Source organism: Miniopterus natalensis, chromosome 14, assembly GCF_054644295.1.
Source record: "Miniopterus natalensis isolate mMinNat1 chromosome 14, mMinNat1.hap1, whole genome shotgun sequence".
NCBI lineage: Eukaryota > Metazoa > Chordata > Mammalia > Chiroptera > Miniopteridae > Miniopterus > Miniopterus natalensis.
The window spans coordinates 50,664,581-50,680,281 of NC_142094.1; the positions used below are offsets into that span (position 1 = coordinate 50,664,581).

At 38.4% G+C, this 15,701-nt stretch overlaps 1 protein-coding gene and 1 pseudogene across 1 annotated transcript in view; one reads left to right on the forward strand and one right to left on the reverse strand.

Moving 5' to 3' along the window:
• Positions 1-5,169: 5,169 nt before the first annotated feature.
• The window catches only part of CCDC186 (coiled-coil domain containing 186), a 33,336-nt gene continuing 22,804 nt past the window's right edge, over positions 5,170-15,701 (reverse strand). Inside the window, exons 12-16 of the mRNA XM_016212174.2 lie at positions 14,712-14,901; positions 13,043-13,123; positions 11,239-11,449; positions 9,257-9,476; positions 5,170-8,074 (exon numbers count right to left, since the gene is read on the reverse strand). Of these exons, the coding sequence (XP_016067660.2) occupies positions 7,991-8,074; positions 9,257-9,476; positions 11,239-11,449; positions 13,043-13,123; positions 14,712-14,901 (786 nt within the window). The 3' untranslated portion in view covers positions 5,170-7,990. The remainder of the gene's footprint in view (positions 8,075-9,256; positions 9,477-11,238; positions 11,450-13,042; positions 13,124-14,711; positions 14,902-15,701) is intronic.
• Positions 10,514-10,924, forward strand: LOC107536412 (small ribosomal subunit protein eS24 pseudogene; annotated as a pseudogene).

Consider the following 15,701-nt stretch of genomic DNA (forward strand, 5'->3'; position numbering starts at 1 on the left):
TTGAAACAATTCATTGGATGGCTATAAATGATAGAGGGAAAGTTTTGTTATTGTTGGCAAATTATATAGAATTCAATAAAATTCTAAATCCTAAAGCAGAGCCTGCTGTATTTCTGCTTCATAGGGTGGTGACATGACATCAAGGCAGCTCTTCTTCCAGGAGGGCATCTCCTGTCTGCTTACAGGGCTGCTGGATCAGCCTCATCCTGAACTCTCTCCAGACAGGACATATCTGAGCCAGAGCGCAGACATGAAAAGACCACCGTCCAGCTCAGGCGCAGAACCTTATCTCTTAAAATGAGAAGATGCATTGAGTAAATCAAACCATGTAGTTCAAACTAGCTTCCCCAACTTTGGAGTGTCAGAAACTATGTTCAGTATCCGAAGAGAACGGTTGCTCAGATTAAGAAGCCCAAGATGCGGATGTCGGTAGAACTGCTCGCCCCTCCTCAGTGTGAGAGGGAAGGTTGAGGCCTGGCTCTGCCTGGCAAAAGGAGGATGGGCTCACCCCAGGTCAGGCTCATTCTCTCCAACAAGTGCCCTCGAGGCACCTGCAAGAACAGTGCCCTTTGTTCCAAATATCCAGCTCTAGGAGACTTGGAAATACAATTCTCAAGATCCGAAAGCTTTGGATATTTTTTGTTTAGGGATTTGGGCAACGGTAGAATCACACTCGTGACGTGCTAGGTTATGTTAGAGCCGGCCGTCCAAGGCCACACGCTCTTCTGGGGGCTGAGTACGTGCAAAGAAAGGGCTAACCGCCTAATTACAGGACGGGACTCAGGATCCTGCAGACAGGGCCCCGTGATGAGGGCAAGAGGGAGAGGCGCCCTGTGGTGTCTGATGAATGGCCGGTCCCACAGCATTCCTCTGCCCCCTAGTGGCACTCAGAGCCTACACTGAAGTCCCACAGAGCTTTCCAGGAGTTCCTATGTCTGGGAAGACTAATCTGCAAGACTCTAGTCTTTTTAACTCAAACACATTTTGAAAAATCCCTCCTGGAGCTCATCAGAGATAAGATCAACGAGAAGTGACTTCGGCTCTATGTGGGTGGGCTGGGCGATGACCTGAAGCTACTTTACCTGATCACTTTTGTCAGGTGACAGCTTGTTCCTTCACCTTCATAATAATGTGACAAAGACTACACACACACACACCCGGTCTTTACCACTGGAGAGGAGGGGCTCCACAGTCACTCCACAGCTGCGCCTGCACCATTCGCACTGTTTGCACGAATGTAGTCTTTTGCCTACTGCCTTGCACTGTTCTCCCGCCTGGAAGAGCCAAGTTCACCGTCAGTGCTCTGAACTCTCGACCATGCCAACGGCGAACATGCACTCAGCACTCACACCATGCGACCGAGCTCTCTATGGGCTCTGCGGTCATTGTCTCATTTGAATCTCATGACGATACAAGGAGAGCACCTACTGTCGCCACCATTCTGCTTATGAGGAAACTGAGGCACAAAGGGTCAAGCAATTTGATCAAGGGATCAAACCCAGGAGGTCTGAGTCCACCGTGTCCACGCTCATCATTTCACCACAGCTTCGTTCGAGCTCGTGTCACAGCCCTGCCGTTGGACTTGTTGATGGTACAAAACTTCTCCTACCTAATTCATCGAGTTGGCCAAATTGCTTGGTTAATAGTCCAAGCTCATCGCCACCAATGAATATAAGGTCTCTCAGCATTAAAAAGCAACCCAGCCTTATTCCGGGAGGTGGTTGTCATATTTGCACGGCCTATCACCTATGTCAAGGGCTTCTTAGCATAAAAGCAGAGGCCGGGCAGCAAGTGGCACGTGTGGAACACTCGGAGCCCGTTCCAGATGAGAAAACCCTGGCGAAGACTCCCCGGGACCGTCCCACGGGAAGGACGTGTCAGTGGTAGACGGCGGAAAGTGAAATGAGCCCAGATCCCACAACAGACACTCAGCCCCTTGTATGCAATCAAATGAATTAGGAACCTCACTGTCTTAACTACTAAACATCTTTTATTTTGACAAAACTTTAAAAAAAAGAAACACTGAAACTAAAAATCTTAAGCAAAATGTGGCAGCATAAAAATAATTTTCAATGTACGAATTTTCAAGCGAGCAGACAATGATCTTCTTAATGATTCGACATGAACAAAATCACTTAGCTTTGTGCCTTTCAATGCTTAAAGCCACGTGCGTCTCAAGGCTAAGTGTTGCTTAACTGTGTTAGATGTTCTTGCTATCCCTGGGTACTCCTTAAATCATTTTAAATTAGCTTTCATTTAGAAAAAAGGGCACCCTGCTGAGGACAGAGTAATGAGAATGGTCAAAATTAGTAATATTAAGGGGAACACAGTCCAGAAGAACTTGTACTTGTGTCATTTGAGGTTGGTTTTCTCTCTTTTTAATGATTATGTACCGGGCAGCGAACAGTTGTACCTGTATGATTAATTTTGTAGATTCCTACTTGAATATGTCCTTGTATCTTCTATGCATTTTTTGCATCAGACATTTGATTCATGCCAATTAATTGGACTAGAGTAAGAAATATAAGTCAGCAACTGTATCTGGCCTTGAAATTTTGGGTCTATCTGGGCAATACTTTTTTAGAGAAGAATAAAAAAAAAAATTATTTTACAGGTGCATCTTGCTTAGCGTAATGGACAAGTCCTAGCGGCAGCAAACAGAGCCTGAGCCGTATCAAAATACAAATTATTTTACTTAGGAGCAGTGCTTCAGGTACAGATTGCTTTGAAAGCCCTCGGAAACTAAAAATATTGACAATGGAGCTTCTTAAACTTAGGAGACCGACAGCCAACCACGGGGCAGGGGTACTGTGCTCAGAGGCCAGCTACCCGTCTGCCTCCGGTCTGGATGGGCAGCCCCTGCTCGGTACTAGGTACTAGGTACTAGCGAGTGAGGCTGGAACCGCACATTCAGACCCCCTCACCCCGGAGGTGAGGCTGCACTTCAGGCCTGCGTCTCCCTATTGTCCGTCAAATCCCAACCCCTTCCTCATTCCTACAAAGGGGTCAGCCACCCAGCCAGGATCCCTGTGAGAATGAAAAACAGGTCTCAAGTTCAAAGCTCCAGCCACCCAAACACTCCCCCTGCTGACGCCAGGGGCCGTGCCAGAGGATGGGGTCGGCCCTAAGGAGCCCTAGGAGCGGAGGGGAGGGCACTTCTATGCCTCTGGTGTATGTCCCCGTAATAAGCTGCTGTGCCCAGCCTTCCGCCTTCAGCAATGGGATTAGGCTCCGGGTGGCCCTAGGGAGCTGTCTGAAGAGATACAAAGGCCTGCAACTGGAATTGGGCTATAGGTCTTCTCAGGGGAAGCTGCTCAAATGAAGGTTGCTCCTTTGTGGCGACACCCGTCACTGTCTACCTCTTTCTCTTTCCAAACTTGACCTCTACAGAGAACGGGAAAGCTGAACGGTTGGATCTTTTCAGATAATAAATATACACATATACACACTATCTCCAACCCCTTCTTTTACTATGCATTCTTTTAAAAATCTGTATTTTTTATTGATTTTGAGAGAGAGGGAAACATTAACGAGAGCAAAATATCGATCAGCTGCCTCCTACACACCCCCTACCAGGGATCAAGCCTGAAACCCAGGCATGTGCCCTGACTGGGAATCAAACCAGCAACCTTTTGGTGCACAGGACGACATTCAACCAACTGGACCACACTGGCCATGATTCTAAGAATAAAAATTTAAAAGTTAACGATAGCAAAAATACTACATACTCATTGAAAAAAAATCTTTAGAAACAGGAGAATATAAAGTAAAATACAAGAATAAACTCTGTTTCACGTAGTCACAACTGTAAAGCCATTTTTGCCCTACCCTGTATTCCCGGCTCATCAAGTTCAATGAGAAATTTTCCCACATAAGCATGTGAAAATCTGCCTTTTGAAAAAGGCCAAATTTTGCCATCAGTAATTAATTTTTTTAGAATTTTTTTAAAAATGTCTTTATTGATATCAGAGAGAGGAAGGGAGAGGGAAAGAGAGAGATAGAAACATCAATGATAAGAGTCACTGATGGGCTGCCTCCTGCACACCCCCTCCTGGGGATCGAGCCCACAACCCAGTTTGCCATCTGTAATTTAAACAAAAATAAAAAATATAAACCTAGCATTCAATTTAATCTTCCTACTATTGTTCACTGACTTCTAATAATTGATAGACTAAAGACAAACATGGGAAGCAAAAATTTTTAGTCTGGTTTAAAAAAGAAATTCAAGTAATTTGAATCAGCCTTGCCAACAGTCTGGAGAATCAGTCTGTGTAGTAAGTGCTGTGTGTCAATAAATAATCAAAGATGACATTAAAATACGACTTGGTAAACAGGCATTACCTATTTAATAAGTACAATATATACATAGAATCTCTTGAAAAACTTAATTTTATACAGAAACATATTTACAAAATGAACAGTGTAATCAAATTAGAGATTATCTGTACAATGCACAAGTATATATATCTATATATATATGTGAACCTTGGAAGATAAACAACTTTCATCATTGCAGTCTAAACGGACAGCCATGTTGCATTTTAAAAAAGGATTTCATTCCAGAAGAAAAATACAATTTTAATATACAATTATACTTTTATTTTCCTGAAAATTCTTGATGTTTGGGTACTTTTTTCAAGTATTTTCTCTTGTTCAGCCTTGAAAATTTTTTAGGTTTCTAGTGCCACCAACTGGTGTTAAAAATTAACAATCTTAGTGTCAGAAAAGAATTGTTTTGTTTAAAAATTAAAACAAGTTATTGAAAAATAAGCTACTGGAGTCAACATTCATAGGCAAATTAACATACTGAATAACATGATTGATAAAAAGATTTCCACCACGGTAGCATATATAACATTTACAATATTCATGATTTCTAATTTTTTTTCTTCTACTGGTAAATATTGGTCTGAATCTATATGCAAAAATCTTTAGAAAATAATATACTTCAAAACAAAGTCCGGAAACACACGTGACAACATGATTAGGTCATCTTTGCGAGCATCGACTAGGCATTAATAATTTACTAACCCTTTGCGGTCGTATTAAATTTGGACATGGGTGTCGTACTGGTCGGAATTAATTTCCATTGAAAGAGCAGTGATACATAACATGCAAGATTATGAAGGATAAACAAGAGAAATTATGAACTGATACATGAATGAATAAAGATTCGTACGGTTCCTTGCCGTGGTGGCTGAGAACAGACATAGGACCGGAACGGTAAAAAAGCTTTGGTGGCTGAGAGTAGACAAACGACCGCAAAGGGCTAAAATGAAAAAATCGAATGCTACTTTATGGTCTTTGGATTTTTTCCTTTTTCTTAAGGAATAATTAAACACCAAACTGTGACAAAAGTATGGAAATGTGTACAACTACCAAGAAAACCGCAATCTGCTAGGATTCACTTCCCACAGCTGCAAGCCAGAGTGAGAATCCTGGGTCACCTACTTCCACAGGTGGACAACCCTCTTCCCACAGCGCCCCTGCTTCCTCCCGGAGAGTGTCACTAGACCCTAAGTTCCAGGAGGACAGGAACTGCTCTGTCTGGCCTGTTCAGTATAATCACAGTACCCGGTAGGCAGCCTGGCAATAGCAGGTTTTCAATAAATGTGTTTATTAAGCAAATAAGTAACATGTTGGTAACCTGGTAAAATTTAATTTCAAGGTAAATTGTTTTAAATGGTGATGAAGAAAGTTAAAAAGAAAACACCAAAGTTCACACTCACTATTCTGCTCAAACCCACTATTTTGAATCCTTAAAACTTAACAGGCTGAAGTTTGAAGGGGTACGGGGAAAAAAGGGAGTCACAGTAAGTATGCACTTTAAAACTGATACCTGGTAAAGTGTATACAAACATACGCACACACACAAAACCATTTCCTGCTCAAAGAAATAAAAATTGTACCAACTAACCAAAACAGACTTTGATGTGTCCAGTTCATAATGAACATATAAAAAAATGTCCACAGCTCTGAGGTTTTCCAGACCATTTTCCTCTCCACATACTCAGCACAACAAGGGGAGAAGGCCCTCTACAGCCTTAAGTCGGGAGCTGTTGTGAATAGGTGCAGAGAAAAAATCTGAGCTATGCACACTTTTGTACATTTTGTTCAGTCCTGATTCATATAAAAAAATACCGTAGAAACTAGAGCAAAAGGAAAATTAAGTATTTTCTTCAAAAGTTTTCCATAGTTTCTTATATTTGGGAGGGGGGGAGTAACAATAAGTCAAAATATGGTTTACAGTAGCTTTCTTCTATAATTCTTTCAAAATGAAACTTGACATGAATGGTGCACAAATGTCAATATTGGAATGTTTCAATTTTGTATGTAATAAGTGTGTATATATATTTTAAAAGTGTACAGGCGTATGACACTAGATCAGATCTCTATTTGGTCTCCATTAATACATTTTGTGTCTTAGGAGAAAAAGAATATTATAGCGTTTGAATCTGTATCACATAAGCAGCCGTAAAAATTTAGTTACGTTGGCTACTCTAAGTAGTCTTTGGGAATATCAACAATATTTCTAGAAGCAAATGGAAAAATAATTCAGATTTGATTGCACTTACCCTCTGATTTTGATAAATTATTGGTAAAAAGAACAAGACACATTATGGTAAGACTAATACTTTTTACAGCTATTTTAAAAATAAAACATTTTTAAACTTGTATTTCCATTTCGAAGTGAGATTTTGGTTTTGGATGACAATCTATAACTCAATATATAGAAAAAATAATATAATGAATCATCTAATCCTTAGTAAATTATCTTTTTAAACAATGATGATTTAAAAAGAAAGCAAAAATCCAAAACAAAAATGAAGTTTGCTGCAAGACAAAAATATAATGAACTGCGAAAAACCAGACACAGAAATTAACTAACAGGTGAGAAATTATAAGAAGAAAAAATCCAATGACATAGAAATACTGATACTATATGACTGACAACGTTTAAGCTGCCACATCTTAAATAAATATTGTAAAAATCCAATAGGATACATAAATTTGGCTCTAAAATTCCTTTGGTTACAGAGAAGTAATTATTTTGTGCTTTAAATAAATATACTGAAACACCTCATATTTAGGACTGGTAAGATCACTCCACTATAATATGTAATTATACCAATATAAAGAATGGGTGTGCAAACAGCACAGAATGGGTGCACTCTCCTGGGAACAGGTTCTTCATAAATATTTTAAACATTTACCTTTACACTTGATATGAGTAAAACTGAAGTATTTCTGTTTCAAAGAATTCATTATTCATCTCTTTGTTTTACTAACTAATCCATTTCACATTTTAAAATATAACTGAAGTTCACAGGAATTTTCTAAATGAGCATGTTATTTAAAATCATATTTTATGTAACTGAAGATGTAAAAAACTCAACTATGAATGCAAACAACTTGAATTTGAAAAAAGTAACTAGCCCAGATACGGTACATACACTGCAAGTTACCACAGCTAGCTTTCCTATTAGTTTCCATTAAAATGAAAAGATTTATGATGACTGGCATCCCCCTTTAAAATGCAATCAAATGTTATATTGGAATGTCAAAACAAAATTTTTTATTTTTTAGTATTCTTCAAGTAAGGGAAATAGCATATTACTGGTCCTTTCATGCATAATTTAAAAAAATGAAATCATTTTTGATACTACGTGTTTTAAAGGGAAAAAATATGGAGAAGGAATTTCAAAAGCCCTTGTAATGCTGAGCACTTCATATGACTCTTAGCGAATTAAATTAAGCTGTTTTGATTCAGTGATGGGCTGTCACCATACAAAAACAAATTTGATCAAGTCTACACTCTTACAGGATACACTGCAGTGCATTCCTAATGTAAAAGGATATTTTTCTATACAGATGAAACAAATCAAATTTTTTACTGGCTGATACATGAAGCAGGGGAAGTTTCCAACAATCCTGGGTAGTGACATCTCCTTGCGTGGCTTCTATTTCTTTTCCAAGCAGCAGTTTTGTGTTAGGTTTTCTCTGTCCTCTGTTCTAGTTCATGCTGGTGTTTAATAAGACGTTCTATTTCTGTTCCAAGTGTTTGCAGATTTTCCTTTAACCATTTGAAAAAAGGAGCAAAAAGAGAACAGAACTACTAAGTATAAGAAGTAAAAAAGATTTTGCTTGAACTACTTTTGCCTAAATTTTGAAAAGTGATGATTAGTCTTAAATGCTATATGAAACAAACTAGGCACACAGCTATTTTCAGTCACACTTGACCTTTTTACTGAAGCTACAGCAAACTTTATTGCATAAAATTATTACTAAATTTAAAAAATTATTTTTTAAAATCCATTACTAACTATCAAGGCTCAAACTCAGCACAAATAGAACAGTTTGGTCAGATAATAGCTGCAAAAAATAAAACAAAGCTAGAAAATACATTAGAAAGTAAATGCCTCAATCTTAACAAATATCTCAGTAATCAATTTTAACTAATTATAGTACATGTCAAAAGCAAAGTAAACAACTCATATTAGTGTCTATCCAATAGCTACACTGGCCCATCAATAGACGAGGGGATAAAAAAGCTGTGGCACATAAATACCATGGAATACTACTCGGCCATAAAAAAGAATGAAGTCTTACCATTTGCAACAGCATGGATGGGCCTAGAGAGTATTATGCTGAGTGAAATAAGACAGACAGACAAAGACAAATACCATATGATTTCACTTATATGTGGAATCTAAAGAACAAAATAAACGAACAAACAAAATTGAAACAGACTCATAGACACAGGGAACAGACTGATGGTTGCTGGAGGGGAGAGGGTTTGGGGGCCTGCAAGGAAAAGATGAAGGGATTAAGAAATCCACATCGGTAGTTACAGAACAGTCATGGGATGTAGAGCACAGCACAGGGAATACAGTCAGTAATATTGTGATAACTAAGTATGGTGCCAGGAGGGTGCTGGAAATATCAGGGGACCACTTTGTAAAGTATATGACTGTCTGACCACTATGCTGTACACCTGAATCTAATACAAAATAATACTGAATGTAAACTGCAATTGGAAAAAAAATAGCTGAACTGTTTTTTACTATTTCTTTCTTTCATTGCTATTTTTAAAAATTGTGTTTTTCAGAAAGAGACCACCACAAAAATTGTAACTGTGGGTAAAACGGCTCCCTCTCATTACAGAAACAGTCCACCTATGTGCTGGATCAAACTATGAAAGAGGCAGCATTCTGCCATGTTTGCTGGTGGGTAAGTGAACAAGAAATACAAATACCTTCAAAGTAATATTTTTTAGTAACGTATCCTCCAAAACAGCCTGCAATTTTCGGTTGATCTCCAAGGAGAGTTCCAACGTTAGTCCACTGTCGGCCGGATGGGACGTGTATAAAGATGCCATGATGCCACCCCGTCTACTCAAGTGGACTTTGTTAAAATCAGACGCCTCTGAAGAAAGGGTGCCGGACTCTTCCCGTAAAATGTAACTCTGAATTATCCTGCAAAATAAAACAATGCTATCGGTTACGTGCCTGCAGAATTAAAAATGCCGGAATTTGCAAGAGTCGCCCAATCATAAGCATACAGATGACTAGCATAAATACCTACCAGGTTAATAACAGAACTATATTAGAAAATAAAGGAATTTTCCTTATTCAGATGGTTTCCTAAAGATAGAAAAACACTGCTTTTCTATTTCCTTCCTTATTACTTTAATAAAAAATTCTGTGCACCGGCCAGTGTGGATCAGTTGGTTGAGTGTTGTCCTGTGCACCAAGAGGTGGCCACTTCTAATCCTGGTCAGGGCACGTGCCCAGGTTCTGGGCTAGATCCCGGGTAGGGGGCGTGCAGGAGGCAGCCAATTAATGTTTCTCTCTCTCCCTCTCCCTTCCTCTCTCTCCAAAAATCAATTTTAAAAAATCTTTAAAAAGAAAGAAAATATTTGAGCTGTTTTGCTCCCATTTCAGTTAATATTTTCAATTTTCCTTTTATTAAACTTAGAACTATTATTTTACTTTTTCTTTTAAAAGTCATGGGTAAACTTTTCCCTAAGTCTCAATTATTTCAAAATAAAAATTAAGAAGTCAAGGGTGAAGACTGCAATGTAAAAGCTCTTAAAGAACATGGTATCTGTAAGGATTCGGGCACAGCACAGGTTCTGGAGTGTCAGAGCGGCATGTGGCTCGCCACTCTCTGTCCATCACCTGTAGGGTGAGTGCTGAGTCTAGAACATTTAGTGATTTGACCTGAGCCTCTGGTAGCTTATCTGTCAAATTAGAGAACTCACTCTCTCCCTGAGCAGATGTAAGGAATCAATGAGGTAACTGTATTGTTAAGTCAACAGGCACCGTGAGCCTTGTACTTAGTAGGTGCCCAATAAATTATCCATGTTCTACCCAATAGGAAAGATAATTCACAACACTACATATCTCTTAGAATCTCACAGTCATAAAAATAGAGATCTAAATAGAGCACTTTCTTTTTTTAAGTTCAAAGTTATTTTAATATCTTAAATTAATGTTGACCGTCCACCATCATGAACGACACAGTAACTATCCAGACCAGGAAGTTCATGACCAATAGACGACTTCAGCGGAAGCAAATGATCATTGATGTCCTTCATGCTGGGAAGGCAACAGTACCTTAGACAGAAATTCGGGAAAAACTATCCAAAATGTCTAAGGCCACAGCAGATGTCACCTTTGTGTTGGGATTCAGAACCCATTCTGCTGGTGGCAAGACAACTGGTGTTGGCATGATTTATGATTCCTTGGATTATGCAAAGAAGAATGAACCCAAACATAGACTTGCAAGACATGGCCTGTAAGAGAAAACAATCTCAAGAAAACAGAGAAAGGGCAGGAACAGCATGAAGAAAGTCAGGGAGGCTGCAAAGGCCAGCACTGGTGCTGCAGAAAGTGAGCCAGAAATGGGACAACAGGAGTGAAGACTCTTCAGTGACTATCTATGGTGACTGTGCAGATTTTTCATGAGAGGATTAATAGCCTAAGAACTTTAAAAAAACATTAATGTCTACTGAAGTCTTTTATCCCCTGAAGGAAAGAGCTGTGTGTTCTTTCGCCTCTGTATCCCAACCTAGAACACAGTAAGTGATCAGCAAAAGGCTGGGAAATAAATGACTATAATTAAGAATTATTTTTTTAAAGATAGGACCTTGATATGATTAATTTGAAAACAGTAACTTTACCATCTGAATAATGGTATTTTGAACACAGACTAGGTTACCATAATAATACATACTTTGTTTTTTTCCTAATTTCTTCCACCAGTTGTTTGATGTGGTCCTCCATAAATTCTATCTTTTCATGTTTCCGGGCATGTGCTTTCTGCAGCCTTACTATCCTCTCAATCAGCATGGCCTTGTCTACTTCTGGGAAGTTATCCACAGCTACGGAAGACCCAGTATTTTCTGGGGATCGATCTTCTGCACTGCTTCGGGCATTAATGGACCCTAAAGACAAAAAAAAGTTTAGATATCGTACCTGGTCTACAGTCATCTCTAACCCCATATTGTTTCTTCTAGTATGATTTTCAAGTATCACTCTAACAGAGTTGGGCAGAGAACCCTACACAAGTCATACCTGGCCTGAGTTCTTATTTCTGAATATACTGATGATAGAAGTACAAAAAGATCTAGTATGTCTTTCAGGAATAGGAAGAGAAGTGTCAACAGAGAAACAAGAAACTCAACAAAAGTTAGAAATAGCAAGTCTGAAGTAAGACCAAAATTAAACCGAGAAAAACAGACAGACAGATACAGAGAGAGCAGAATACAGCAAAGTGGGTTAAGCTCAGGAGCCAGGTTTCCCCAAGTTCAAATCCCACTTTCTAGCTGTGAAACTCTGGACAAGTTATTTAACTTTCTGTGCCTTGATCACTTCATCTGAAAATGAGAATAACATCATTCACCTCACAGGGTTACTGTCCTCATTTTAATGAGTTAATACAGGTGAAGTGCTTATAACGACGCACACAGTAAGCTCTAAGTGAGCGTTAGCTATTATTTTTATCACCATCAGTTGCAAAGAATTTTTGAGCCTTTTACCTGACAAAGATGAGGCTTTTTTCACCCCATTCTGTAGATTTTCACAGGTAGTGTATCTTATCTAACGTCATATACTAAATGGCAGAGCTGGGATCTAAATATCTATGTGCAATTTCAAACCCATGTTTCTTCTACTACACAATTTTCCCACTACTGTAACAATTGATGATGTTTCCCCCCTAATATGCAACTCCTGGGAGCAGTGTAGCAAGGACTCTAGAATCTGAGAGCTCAGTCACTGTGGACTTTGGGCAAGTCATGGAAACACTCTTTAAAGTGGGAACTATAACACACCACAGGACTTCTGCAGAGTAAATGATACACTTAAAGCATTGAGCATGGTTCCTGGCATTCCAAAATTGATAAATACACTGATATTTTGCTCATTACCATTTTCACAATATTATAAATCATAATTTCATAGACTATTCATTTCTGCTTTAGACCATTGGCATAGTTACCATGAGAAAAGCTAATATTTAGAAAATACATATGTGTATATACATAAAAAAATCTGATATATAATGATGGTCATTTCATTAGTTCTCAGGTGTTAAAAGTAATATGAAGGTAAAAGAAAAAGAGAGACCACAGTACAGCAAATCTCTCTGTAGGGATGGGTACAAATCTAAATTTAAAAACGGAAGGTGAAGTTGTTACACAAAACAGAGAAGAAGCGGGTAAGGGAGGCAGGGGAAGAGAGGACAGAGAACCACGGACATACGCCCAAAACTAATATAATACTATGTGTCCATTATACTTTAACTAAAAAGAGCTTTACATTCTAGAGTGAGAAAAAAGAAAAAAGAACCACAAGACAAACTTGAAACCCTATGGATAATGATTAGAACCTAAACATTTAACTGGAAATATTTTTTACAGTATGTACAACCACCACTTTTTAAAATTCCAAATGAAAGAAAAATATTTCAATAGAACAAAATATGCTATTTCTTTTTATAATCAATCACTAAATAACTAAAACCACTGGTTTTTTACCTGATGAACTAGAACGACTTCCCATGCTGCTGACTTCTTTATCGTAGCTTCCATTCTCGACCTGATCTAACTTTCTTCGTGCTAGAGAAAAAGGGAATGGATTACTTGTGACAATTATCATGACCACCTGCCCCCAATACCTCTGGTTTTAAGTGCTTAAATCACTTAGGCCAAAACGGCAAAAATGGGGAGAAATTTCTTGAATATATACTTTGGACAGGAAGGCTGTAGGTATCATTCATATAAAATGAAATCTAGAAATGCACAGGTCAAATACAACATCTATAGAAACAACATTATGCCCCGGCCGGGGTGGCTCAGCTGGTTGCGCGCTATCCCGTGCACCAAAAGGCTGCAGGTTCGATTCCCTGTCAGGGCACATGCCCAGGTTGCTGGCTCAATCCCCAGTCAGGGGCGTGCAGGAGGCAGCTGATGGATATTTGCTCTCACATCAATATCTGTCTGTCTGTCTCTCTCTCTTTCAAAAAAAATCAATTAGCCCAGCCGGGCGTGGCTCAGCGGTTGAGCGTCGACCTGGGGTCCAGGCGATCGGGGTTTGATTCCTGGTCAGGGCACATGCCCGGGTTGGGGCTTGATCAATGACTCTCTCATCACTGATGTTTCTATCTCTCTCTCTCCCTCTCCTTTCTCTCTCTGAAATCAATAAAGATATATTTTAATAAAATAAAGTAAAAATCAATTAAAAAAACACCTTAGAAACAACATTATGATAACAACCGATACTGGCTGGCATCACTTAAGCACACTGTGCATAACTCTTGGAGTCCCAAAAGATGTAAAAGAGTACCAGAAATTTCCCCATTTCTCTTCATTATATCTATAAAAACAAACTGAATCTCATGGCAAATATCTGAATATATTTATATTAAGTAAATGCTAGGTCTCTTTTATTACTATATTTCATTTCACTTTGACACAAATAAAGCAGAGGGAAACAGGAGAAAACAGGAAGAATACATTTCTCATTCATCTTTGTACCCAAGCACACAGCACAGACTCCCAATAACTGCATGAATTTTTAAATGAAAGGAATCTGGGTTCCAGTTCTGGTTGTTAACCGCTGTGTTTGGTTAATATATAACCTTTCTGGGTCTCAGTTTCCTGTACAATGAAAGGTTAGGTCTCACGGATCTCTAAGTTAGTGGTCTACCAGATGGATGAAGGTACCAAAGATGCTGCACAAAACAATCATACACATGTATAGGGAGAAAATATTAGAACTTCTATTAAGACTTATATTTAATCTGACCTTTTAAAATTTCCATTTTTCCTGTTTTCTAATATACATCAAATAGAATACATGTTTAAAATTTATAAAGATATATAAACTGGAGAAAAAATGCTTAAGTAATTTTTACCAATAGGAGTATGTGATCAAAAAAATTCTGACACTACTGCCTTAAGGTACTTTTCCAACTCTTACACTTTGTAGTGCCATGAATAAATGTCCTTTAACACAGAAGATGCTACAGACTATTCATGCAACTGCAACAAGTTCAGCAATTTGGTTTACATTAACACATTAAAAAGAACATAAGGCTCTAATCAATGTGGCAGAATCTGGTGTGAAAAATATATTTTCCTATAAATCCTAATGATTAAAAGAAACAAAAAACATTCCAGGTCTAGGTGTGGAAGAACTTCATACCTTGCTGAAGTTGCTTGGTAAGATCCTTGACACTAGAGGCATGCTTACGTCTCTGAGTTACTAAGTCATCTTTTAATTCTTCGACCTGGGTACTCAGTGCTTTAACTTCCGTTTGTCTGCAAGTGAGTTCAGCTTGCAGAGTCTGGACTTCCTCTTTTCGCAGTTCTTCCTCTTTCAACAATCTACTTTCCTAAACATTAAATTAAGATAAAACAAAAAACACCAATTTTAATAGGTGACTTGTATGTTTCTATTAATTCTCATACTTTAAAGCATTAAAATACAAGGTCCTTGCCCTAGCAAGTTTTGCTCAGTGGTTATTACAGCAGCCCTCAGACTGAAGGGTCCTGGGTTCGATTCCGGCCAAGGGTATGTACTTCGGTTGCAGGCTCAATCCCTTGTTGGGGCATGTGCGGGAGGCAACCAATCGATGTGTCTCTATCATATCGGTTCTCTCTCTCTCTCTGAAAATCAATGGAAAAAAATATCCTAGGGTGAGGATTTAAGAAGAAACACACAAAAAAAAACAAGGTCCTTGACAGTAGAGTCTCTCATCATCACTCCTTCCCAGGTTTTGTTTACTGAGCTCCTCAAATTCTTCATATAGTAACGCAGGGAATACATTAATACGTATGCCATCCCATACATGCAAAACACCATGTGATACAGGTCTCCATATTTTTTAACTAAAGTCTCAAATTATTTTTATAAGTAACTTAAAGGTACTCTCATAACTTGGAACTATTAAACCATTTTTAAAGTACAAAAATATAAAAATGTAAAGTACTTTTAAAAACTATATAGTAATTCCAGTTAGGAATGACAAAAACCCTGATTTTCTTGTTTTCAAAAGTGAAATACTTCTTCATAACCATTTTCGGGGAAAATTTTGTTATAAATATCATAAGTCAAAGGGAAAACTGACATTTCTCACAGCATTTGAAATGACTAGACAGTCCGTCCCAATAAAAAAAAGCTTAGACCAATGAC